Here is a 12,134-nt window from a genome sequence, read left to right on the forward strand (position 1 = left end):
CCTGACCTATACTCATGGAGGTAGTAACTCTAAATAGCAAGAGAGAGGGAAGGAGTCTTCACATCAAGTATCAATGCTATCCCCTCTGTACACAGAGTAGATAGGGATGGGCAAATTAGACATTGTTGCTGTTGTTGTGAAATGCTGTCGAGTTGGTTCCCACCTATAGCGACTTTGTATAGGGTTTCCAAGGAGCAGCTGGTGAGCTTGAACCACCAACCTTGCAGTTCAAAAGACTTTGCAGTCTGGTGCATTAATCCACAGTGCCACACCAGGACTCTAAATTAGACACTGGCTACCTAAAATGAGGGTGCGATAAAGGCATGAAGTGACTGGTTTATAAGGTTTCAAGAGGGAGTTTAGTTTAAGAGTGTGGGGGAGAAGAGAGTCCCCACTGAACAGTTTTCATCTTGTCTAATGGGTCTGGTGAAAAAATGGGGATAAGATCCTTATGATTCAATAGTGAATAATTGTTATCATGACTAATTGCGACTGTCACAATTGTAAAGGTAGAAGTTTTGTAACAGAAACAGCAAGTGGTTAATATTACAGTCCAGAAACAGAGGACCCTAGGACCATCAAGGGAGATGAGCACAGGGGAATGTGGTACCTTATTCAGAGAAGCAGCAATACCAGAGATGGAGGCAGAGATGAGGACATGTAGTGGGGGAGCGGCTGAGGACTCTAGATTCATGGGAAGAGAGGGACTAAGAGATAGTGGCCAGGAGGCAGACTTACAAAGTGTGCCCTTTGGTGGTGTAAATTATTATATATGCCAGAGTGTTGTTTGTTGTTGTTGTTGTTGTTGTTTTTAAAAAAAAGAGCTACAGTGAATAGAGAGAAACACTGCTAACTGATGATACATGGAGAGGATTGTAATCATTTTGGTGAAACAAGCTGTATGATTTGAATATAAAACTGATGATCTGCCCTGTAAACTTTCACTCAATCTACAATAACAGCTTAAAGGGAAAAAAAAAGTTAAATATCTCTTATATAGCTAATATATCCAGTGGCAACTAATTCTGTCTAATGATATCTAACGTATATACGTGTTGCGTTGGTTTAAGTGTCATGGAATCGATTCCAACTCATAAGGATCCTGTAAAGGGTTTCCTAGGAACAGATAATGGGTTTGAACCGATTACTCTGCGGCTTAAACAGACCTTGCAGTCCAGCGCATTAAGCCATAGCGCCACACTACAGGGTGCACTAGACTGCAAAGTCAGTTTGAACTGCAGAAGCAGTGGTTCAGGCTCACCAGCTGCTCCACAGAAACCCTATACAGGGTCACTATGGGCCAGAACCAACTTGACAGAACTTAGCAGCAGCAACAGCATCATGTTTTATATATAAATATATACAAAATAAACATAAACTGATGACACCAAGAGCAATGAGTATGATTTGTATAACAAAAAAATACTGAATTCTGTGTGATAAGCTTTTGTAGTTATCTTTGAAGTCTGAAGACAAAGTAAAATGAAACAAAATGAAGAGGAATGTTTACAACTCAACTCAAACCAAAGAATCAAAGTCCGTTGCTGTTGAGTCCATTTAAACTCTAGCAAACTTAGAGGGCAGAGTACATTTATCCCAAGAATTTTCAAAGTTGTAAATCTTTGTAGGTGGGAGAAAGATGAGACTTTCTGCTCCCATGAAGATTTAAAGCCTCGGAAACTCTACCCAGGGTCGTTATGAGTTTGGACCCAACTCAACAGCACTTAACAACAACAACACTATAGGATAAGCACTGGACTGCTAACCACAGTTCAAACCCACCAGCAACTCCTCAGAAACCCTCAACTGAGTCACTATATGTCAGAACTCATTCAATGGCACTTAACTACAGCAACAATGGAGTCCTGGGAGTTCTGTTGTACACTGTAGGATAAGCACTGGATTGTTAACCGCAAGATCACCAGCTGCTCCTCAGAAACTATACACAGGGTCTCTGAGTTAGAACTGACTTGGGGGAACTTAACTATAAATACTTATAGAAGCAGACTGAGCACATCTTTCTCCCTTAGAATCTCTGGTGGGTCCAAACTACTAGTCTTCTGGTTAGCAGGAGAGCACTTAACCACTGTGCCACCAAGAAAAGATGAAACTAGAACTGGTAAAATGTCTACAACATAGCAAAAGGCTAAATCTTCAGGAAATTAGGAAAACATGCTGAGATTGTTTGGCTGGTAGGACACAATCTTTTTATGATTTCAGTTTTAAGTTTTTGTTCAAAACACATTTTAAGCTAAGTGTACAATATGTAAAAAGGTTTGAAACTTGGCCTGTGGCCCAAATACCACAAGTAATCCATTTTTCTTAGCCAATCAGTATAAATGCCAAAATAGCCCACAGCAAGATGGGAACAGTTATTTTTCCAATCCAAGAATTATCGAATCTTTGAGTTAGAAGGTTTCAAAGACTGCTCACAAAAGGAAATAAATGGTTGTGAGCAGGGCCCATGCTACGGTGTAGAGACCAGGAGTCAGCTTAAGAAAATCACTATTAATAGAGAAACTTAAGAACAGTCTAAATTTCATTTAGAAGTTTAAGTAAAATAATAATAGCAAGTATTTAAAATGTACCTGTTTACTTTATTAAATGGTGTTTTAGGTTATTACTTTTTTTTTTTTTTTACTGGTTTCAAGAGCTTTGCTTCTTAATCAAAAATATAAAATAATTTAAACCAACTTGGGGAAATTTTATTATTGATTTGGGAAAAAGAAGAAAAAGTGAAAAGCCTGTAAAAATACATTTTCTTATTTACCTACATTTTATCCTTCTGCAGGGATACAGAATGAAAAGGGAAAAAAAATCTTCAAAGCAAAACAGAACAAAAATATGCAGACCCAAATACTACAAGGGCCAATAAATCCAACAGAGTTTCCTCTTTGCAGAGTGCGTGTTTTTGCATGAACAAAGCTTCCAAGTGTTTTGTGGTTTTTTTACATTTAAAAACAAGGGGTGGGGGCAAGTTAGCATGGCTAACATGGTGGTCTGTGAAAGCCTGCTCATTTTATCCACACTGATACTGAAATAATATCCTGTATCATGCCAGGGTAACTTTGGAAACATCTAGTTTCCAGTACGCTCTGAAGACTTAAATGGGAACAAGGACATGGGGAGAATTCTACAGAAATCCTGGAAAGTAAGAAAAACAAGTTAATGAACGGCTCTTCTAAGACTCGGTGAACAGTTTCTCCTTTAGGGAAACAGCAAAGAACTGCCTAGAGTTTGTTACACAAGATATGGTCAATGGAGCGGCACTAACTATGTTTTAAGATCTTAAAAATCGACATCTTTAAGAGCTCTGAAAATGAAGAATTAAAATTAAAGGGATCTCAAAGACAGACTCTCTGTGGCATTACTTCCTGTTTAACTTGCTTTTCATTTGTGTATTTTTATGAAAATGCCTTCACGAAGAGTTGGGTTTTTATTTGTGCTTTTTTTCTTTTTTAGCTGTATTTAAAACAGGAGACAAATTCTAAACTACAAGAGGTGCTCTGATGGTTCTCAAATTTCACTCTATGTGCATCCATTCACTATAGCAGACTTTTTTTCTCTGAATCTTTATCCCTAGAAATAAATCTAAGTATTACTTCAGAGTCTGGATCCAGGGCTAATTTGTTTAACCTGCCAAAATTCCTCATCCTCCCAGAGAGCCAAGTAGTTAAAATAACAAACAAATACTATGCAGTTATGCAACATATAATGCAGGCTCCACGAGTCCGTATGGTGGTATGGCAGTGGTGGTTATGTGCGGTGAAGTCGGTTCCACCTCACAGTGACCCTGCATAGGGTTTCTGAGGCTGTAAATCCTTATGGGAGCAGAAAGCCTCGTCTTTCTCCCAAGGAACAGCTGGTTGTTTCGAACTGCTGGCCTTAAGAATAGCAGCCCGAAAAAAAAATATTTAGGACACATTTTTAATACTCAAATGCAAACAAAAAAATCTACAGAATAGGGAAAAAGTAAGCTCTGAAGCAAAGTCAAAATGCCCCAGTCCACAAGACAAGTATACTCAGAGCATAAAAAAAAAAAAATTATTTTTTTTAAAAACAGACAGAAAAATATCCTAGATATGAGTATAATGTAGGAACATACTGAGCATCTCCAAGTTGAATTTCAGACTGAAAACATTAAGAAAAATTATTACCATGCTAATGAGCAGCCCAGTGATAAATCTGTAATGAGTATGAAAAAGGGTACATTTAGATTTTGATTTTTTTTCAAACAGCTAATGCAACACCAGGAGTTTTGGTATGGCGCTGTGGGTTAATGTACCAGACTGCAAAGCCATTTGAACTGCAAGGTCGGCAGTTCAAGTTTACCAGCTGCTCCTTGGAAACCCTATGCAAGGTCGCTATGGGTTGGAACTGACTCTACAGCACTTAACAACAACAAATGCAACCCAGCTCTGTAGCAAATGATGACTTTCTGCCTTGTACAGTCCTATAAACCCCTACAGATATATTCACTAGCTTCTCAGAACCCAGATTTGGCCCATTGATACCATTCTTCTCCAGTAAGAGAGCAAGTGGTCATTTCTCATATCCCACCAACAAATCTACATGATATTTCACTATTATATTCTTTCCCTACATAATATAAATAGTTAACATGGGATGCGTGCTCTTAATTTTAAATGGACAAAAGAAAAGATAAGAAATAGAAAAAATCACAGCCTTTCAGATTGGGAAGGAAGGATGTTAACAGCCATCAGTTCATAATCTGATGTTTTTTAAATGCTATTGAGTCAGTTCCAACTGATTGCAACCCTTGCGATGCACAGAGTAGAACCACCCCATATAGTTTTCAAGGCTGTTAACTTTTTAGAAGCAGACAGGCCTGTCTGACAAGCAATCTCTGGGTGAGTTTGAACTGCAAATCTTTCAGCTAGTAGTCCAGTGCCTCCACTCGTGCCACCCAGTACAAGGCAACCTTTTGAGGTAGGCTCTATTCCGTAGTGGTTACGAATTGGGCTGCGAACCTTAAGGTCAGCGGTTCGAAACTACCCGTCGCTCCGCGGGAGAAAGATGAGGCTTTCTACTCCCGTAAAGATTTACACCCTCGGAAACCCTGTACAGGGTCGCTATGGGTCGGACCCGACTTGATGGCACTTAACAACAACAACAACAACTATTTTTATCATCCACATGTGAAGGAAAGAGGTTTTCAGGTCTAACAAGGAATCTGAAATCCATTAACACCCAACTTGCTAAAGATCACAAAACTAATTAGTAACCAAGCAGGGCTAGAATCTAGGATCCCCAAAACTCTGTCAAGGAGTTTATTAGACAAGCTATTGATTGATACCATATATTCTGCCAGCGTCCAGAAAAAAATGAATTTGAGGATATTTCTTGGTTGGCAGTTCAAGTCCATTCACTTAAGAGGGCAAAAGCCTGCTAATCTACTTCCACAAAATCAGTCACTGAAAACCCTAGGGAGGACAATTCTACATGATGTACATGGAACTGGCATGTGTTGGAATTGATAACTACTGGTTTGGGGCCCTACTTTCCAAACTTTTAAAGAGAAAAAAAATGTCTTTCAGTTATTGGACTAAGAAACAGATAGCATCCTTGGCCCTGTTCTCATCTTCTCACACATCAACAAGCTGAATTATAGGGATAAATGAACAGCCTTTGGATTATTCCTTGATTGGAGCATAAAAAGAGAAGGTGGCACCCAAAGAAGTGAGGTCCAAAGAGAGGATATTTGTATTATATTTGCTTTATAAGCAAAGCAGAGAGCATTTGAGAAATTACATTTTGATGGTTCTTTAAAACAATGTTTTTATCATAAAAGCATTACATGGTTGTTGAGAAAGTTATTAAAAGTATCTAAAATAAAATGTGAAAAGTTTCATTCACAAATTCATTCTCTAAATAATTTACAAGTAATGGTGCTATTTGGCCTCCCAGCCATTTTCATGTATTTTCACTTGGCTTTTGTACCTAAAGATACCTAATACCTGAAATAAACACTTACTTTCAGATTCTTTCTTGAAACTAGATAAAAATGCAACCTCAAATTAGACAAACAAAATCATGTTAAGAATTTGGCATGAGATAATCACCCAGAAAGCCTGAAAGCTACAGAGAATTTTTTTTTTAAATGACTAGCTTTTTATACAAGAATAGTGAATCAGTCTTATAATCATAACAATAGTCAATGTCTGCTTTTTAAGTGGTTCAAAACATTTAGGAGGATATATCATAATTATACAAAGATGACTTGATATCAAAAGTAAAGATTAGCAATGCCCAAACAATACTAAAGAATGCTACAAAATGCAGTAATTCAGCAAGGATACAAGATGCAGTTTATACAAACACAACATGGTATTGAAAAGACATGTTAACACTTACTCAAACTCACCAGTTACTAGACAAAACCAAAGATATTATCATAGCATCTATTATCAAGTGTTATCTCGCAGGCACTAGATCATCTTTTACATCATCTCATTTGATGCTTACAACTACCTTCCACAGGTTGGTAAACCCATTTTATAGATGAGAAGGCTGAGGTTCCATAATTCATCTAGGATTAGCAATTGTTCACGAATCTGATTTCAGAACACACTCTCAACCACCACATCCGGATTGTGTCCTTTCCACTCAACCCTGGTTAATTATGATTAACTTAGTCACAGTGATGGAAGGCAAGTCTAAGACACTGACAGTGAGTACAGGGGCCTAGGTCGAACCCAACTGGAAGAAAGTCACTGTATCCCATAGAGAACAAGCAGGCAACACTGGACTGATGAGATTCCTACCCTTGCAACTACCATGGAGTAACTGGAGGTGAGTGATAGTTGTCTATGACCTTAAAAGGCACTAGAAGTCAGGACAACTGCTCAGTCTGATGGCCAAAATTCCTTACTAGAAAAGTTCCTATGGAGTTTTGCTCGTAATCCTTCCTAACTGAGAAAGTTACTTTACTACGTATTAGCAGTGGCTTTCTTATTTATACATTCACTGACACTTTATTGACTTTCAAAATGAATTTGACACAACTTAGAATAGAAAACCCAGAATCAATAAAACAATAAATGAATGACAACAGCTAACAACATAACACTGAGTGTAGACTAAGTAATACCTCTCAGGGCTTCACATACATTAAACACTCTTCTTAACCTTCACAACAACCTTTTGAGGTAAGCACTCTTTTTATCATCTACATGTTAAGGAAAAAGTAAACACAGAGAGCCTTTTCTACACAGGTGGTCACACAGCTAGTAAGTAGTATTGCCAAGTTTTATATCAAATAATCTGATTCCACTGATTCCACTACATTACACTGCCTTCCTAAAACAAGGGTAAAAGAACAAAAGCAGGGTAAGACAAATTCTGGGGTGTTAACAACCGATAGCATAGACAAAGGTAGTGATGACAACTATTCACAAAATTTCATCTGCCTGTCACGTAGCCAATCCATAAAGCAAAAAGATGAGGAACTGACTTCAGTAGGGTCAACTGTCCTGGATTGGCTGGGACTCAGGGGTTTTCTGGAAACGAGGCTTTCAATGCTGAAACTGAGACAGATGGGCCTACAACTAATAAGATTTTATAATATTTTATTGGGTCTCAGATAATTAAAACCATACAAATTATTTAAGCCTGTGTGGATGTCTTCAGCACCTCTTCCCAGCATCATTAAAAATACAAAATAACTTTCACAACATTCTGCTTGAAAAGAGGAAGGAGTTGTGAAAAGATGAAGCCCTGGTAATAGCTGATTTTCAATAATCATTTCTATTAGTATGTTCAAGTGTCTGGGTACGAGGGACATACAAATTCTAGGTTAAATTTTTCTGTGTCATTTCCAGCTGTTCGTTAATTTTCTTTCCTAAATTTATATGTGATTTCTTTCTTTAGCAAAAAACCTCTCTGAGTTGCAGGCCGGGATCCAGACCAGTGGTTCTTAGAAGGTTTGGTGGCAACCTTGTCAAAACTTTCAGATGAAAGACTGACCAAGACCAAGTAATAAACTTGTTAAAGCCAATTGTTAACATCAGCTCTGAAATCAATAATGAACTGAGTGAGGACGCACACCAGGTCTTATTTATCTGTGTTTCCTCCACAGCATCACCTTGCAAATGAATACTGTTTTCATTGTAATCTTAATTTTAGTATATCATAGATTTTAAAAGTCCTCAAATATCATTGAGATAGTTATGAGTAAACTGAGACCTACATAAGGGAAGTAAATTTCCCAATAGGAAGTGAGCTATTCTTTATTTAGGATGCAAAAGCCCCCAAGTACACACCCACTAGGTTGCATTGGTGGGGAGGAGGAAACAGATTTAAGGAACTGGGATATTAAAGCTAATCTAGCCTATCTCTCACAAGTCCTTATAAAACTTGTCTCAACTACTTCCTCCATAGAAGATAATAAAGGAAGGCAAATATTTTAAGAATCTTAGGCAAAATAAATGAGCAACTATTCAAGTGGAAAAGGCAAAACATCTTTAGGGAGAGGAGCAAAGCTCTGCAGACATGTTGAAATTTTTAGAAAAATGGAAAAATTTTAGACTAAACATTAGAGGGATATTTTCCAGCCAATTTAAGTTTCTATTTAGACTAAGGGTCATTTAAAAATATATAACAGAAACAGAACATGACAACATTCAACCAAGATATATATGACCCAGTACCTACAATGGGTCAGTCATTGTACTAGAACACCAGGCTTACAAAACAACAGTGTGGTCTCTAGCAAGTAACTGTACACCCAAGGAAAAGGTGATCCCACATTGGTTTCTTCAAACACTGCAAAGGCCAAGAGGTAATAGAAAGTTCTGGTGGAAATCCCTAAGCATCAAACATAGTTTCTCTTCTCAGTGTAAAATGGATCGATCGATCGATCGCTCAATCAATCAATCAATCAATCAGCATTTCTGAGTAACTGTTACCCACTCAAAAGCACAATTGTTACCTTTAAGAAGCTAGCACAGTAGTTGAGAGAGTAAGATATAAGTAGATGTTGTTAAGTGCCCCAGATTCGGTTCTGACTCATAGTGATGCTGTATAGGATTTACGAGAAGCAGTTGATGGGTTTGAACTGCTGACCTTGTGGTTTGCAGTCCAGTGCTGATCCTGCAGCGCCACACCAGGAGTCACACACACACGAAGAAGCTTCAAAGAGTTCATGGAAAAAATTCCATTATCTTTTAATTCCATTTTTCCTTGAACTTTTTGAAGTCCCCTCATGTATGTGTATAAAGAAAAAATAATAAAGGAAGAGGTGGCAAGAGGTAATTGCCAATAACTGGGAGTGTTATGTTGGGAGACAATTTGGATTGGGGGATACCAGAAGACATTTCACAGAAGTGGAGGGGCCTGAACCAGCATTGAGGCATTTAAAGAGCAAAACACACAAGTGAGTGCCTCCCTGTAACAGAGAAGACACGGCACTGAGATGGAAAGGCCTAAGATGTGCTCAGTGAGCTGCCATTGTGGGTGGAGCGGGGAATTCAGGTGCTTGATGGCTAAGCTGGAGTCAGTCTGTGAAGGCCGCTCTTAGACAAGGTCGGGGGTGTGATAAAAGGGCGTCACAGCTGCACAGGCTAGCATTGCAGACCAGATTTTTCAAGCGGAATAATTTGAGCCTTCAAATTTTTCATGGCTGGATCTAAGCAGATTAGTTCTAAGGTTACACAATATTTTTTTCAATAGCTTTGTGCATTCACTGTTCACTAGTGGAATCTTATGGACAAGAACAAGTGAGCAGATGTTTGCAGACCTGAAGACTATGCAGAGAGTCCCCATCAGTCATTTTCTAAGGAATCTGAGGCCAAACACACTGTCTTTTGCCTTATGGGAAGCAGGATCCATCAAGTTCTTTAATACAAAATGGCACACTAGTATAAAACAGAGCTAACTCTACCTTGCACACATTTTACAGCACACTTGAAGAAGAGAAAAAGTAAATACATAGAAACATAAAAGAGTATGCAAGATGAACACATATTTATTGCTCAGAAAAGCCATTTTAATAGTAAAATCTGATTCATCTTAAAAATACCTTCAAAAATCATAAATGAGCAATCTTACATAATCATGAATACATCCCGATTTAAACAAAGTATAAACACTCTTAGAAATAGTTAAGCACTAAGCAAGTACAATGAATTTTTGGTTTTACTTGAGCATGTTGTTTTAGAATGACCCTTTTGCAAAAATCTCATCATAAGAGATGGAAAGACTACAGAATTTACTTGCAAAGCAACATCCTAGTATCTACCCAAATACACAGGCAGGCAAGGAAAAGGCCTTTTGTTTGGTTAGTGTTTCTGAATTTGAGGGGATATTATGTGTGTAGTTCTCTCCTGTTTACTAAATGGTCAAATAAAACAATTACTTCAAAAAAAGAGCTCGTGACTCGGACATGCCCTGAGTTCAATTCTGCCAGAAGTGGCAAAACAGTCAACTGAGCTCTAACCTCCTTTCTAGCTGAACTACACAATAGTTTTCAAAGAGGTTTAGTCCTACTATGAAAGACCCATGTTAGACAGTGGAAGGGTCTACTAGAGAATGAGAATAAGGTCTTGAATAAACAAGGGTGATTGTGACCTTTTGCCCTCTTCTGCTGAAATCCCAGCACATCCTGTGACACAGGACCAGAAAGAAGTTGGTGTACAACCAGGTGCTACAAAATCCTCGCCGCTGAGTTTCTCCCACACTTTGTTCCTTAAACAGTTGAAACCTCAGCACGACTTAAAGAGTATTAGCCAAAAGAGAAAAAGTAAAATTCTTGGAACCAACTGTTCCACTGTCCCTTAATCCTTTGTTCCTCTTATTGTTCAAGTCCTGCAGCATGCAGCACACGTTTCACTAGCAACAGGCAAGACAATGGATTCAGCAATGGCTAGACAATTAGTCCCAATTAGGCCTATTTCCCAGCTGAATGTAAAGGGGAATCAAGTGAGGTGTGTGTTGGGGTGGGGGTGGGGGGAGGATTACAGAAATTTTAAAGAAATATTTCATCATAAAAGCAAGTAATATAATGTAAAGCAAACTGAGCTGGGGGTCAGGAGATTCTCCCAAAATGTACTAAGTGGCATTAGACATATCCCTTAACTTAGTAGCATAGTGGGTACGAATTGGGCTGCTATCCTCAGGGTCAGCAGTTCAAAACTACCAGCTGTTCTGCAGGAGAAAGATGAGGCTTTCTGCTCCCGTAAAGATTTACAGCTTCAGAAACCCTATACAGGGTCTCTACGAGTCGGAACCAACTCCATGGCACACAACAACAACATCTACAACGTAAGGACAACCTACTCCACCATCCATCCCTCAGAGGATCTGAACTTCTAATACTAAATTGTAGCTAAAAGAGCTCTGAAAATGTGACCTGCCAAACAGATAAAGGGGATTATTCCTAAACTGTATTTGGAACCACAGATATTTCTGTGGTTGCAAATAGTATAGCTTTTATTCTTCTGGTCAAAAGTCACTGGTGAATGCTCTATTTTATTTATATTCTCTTGCATGCTTTTAAGATTTTAAGATCATGAGCAATACTTACATATGTACATGTGGTGGCTGGAATCTGCTCTGGTTGATGTTGTAATGTGTGAAGGCCTGGGTGGGGTTTGAGCTGTACTCATCCACCGTTATGGTAACTTTGCCTTGAGAAGGAATCCCATGTGCCATCCTTCCTTCCTATAGGCATGAGCAATTCACAGCTTTCCGGAACAACGGATGGGAGCAGGCATGGTGTGTTTCAGCCAATCTCTAAATCCAAGCATCTACTCATAAATACCGATGGGTGCTTCTGCAAAGAAAAAAATTATAAAATGAGAACAAAGAAAAGGGGTATTCTAAGAGATTTCAAATTTGACACTTGCACACATGAAATCGGTTCAGGAAAAACCTGACTATTTATGACTGCTTCATGGACACAACTGTTGTCAACACTCTTCCCTGCACACACTTGGTTACAGTGGACACCACACTTCACATGCCACTGCTGGCTGCTAGCAAATCTGGCTGCTAGCAAATCATCTCAATGGCATTCAGACTAAGATTTCCCTTTAATTATAATTATGGCACTTAATGTGAATTACAGAAGGGGCATAGCCACAGTTGCCATGGTGTCTAGCTATAAATGGTTTGTA

At 38.6% G+C, this 12,134-nt stretch overlaps 1 protein-coding gene across 1 annotated transcript in view; it reads right to left on the reverse strand.

The window, feature by feature from the left end:
* The window catches only part of MPPED2 (metallophosphoesterase domain containing 2), a 265,815-nt gene extending 254,027 nt beyond the window's left edge, over positions 1–11,788 (reverse strand). The window contains exon 1 of the mRNA XM_006864857.1: positions 11,543–11,788. Within this exon, the coding sequence (XP_006864919.1) occupies positions 11,543–11,670 (128 nt within the window). The 5' untranslated portion in view covers positions 11,671–11,788. The remainder of the gene's footprint in view (positions 1–11,542) is intronic.
* Between the last annotated feature and the right edge of the window lie 346 nt (positions 11,789–12,134).

The sequence above is a fragment of the Chrysochloris asiatica genome, unplaced genomic scaffold (assembly GCF_000296735.1).
Source record: "Chrysochloris asiatica unplaced genomic scaffold, ChrAsi1.0 scaffold00072, whole genome shotgun sequence".
NCBI classification, from domain to species: domain Eukaryota; kingdom Metazoa; phylum Chordata; class Mammalia; order Afrosoricida; family Chrysochloridae; genus Chrysochloris; species Chrysochloris asiatica.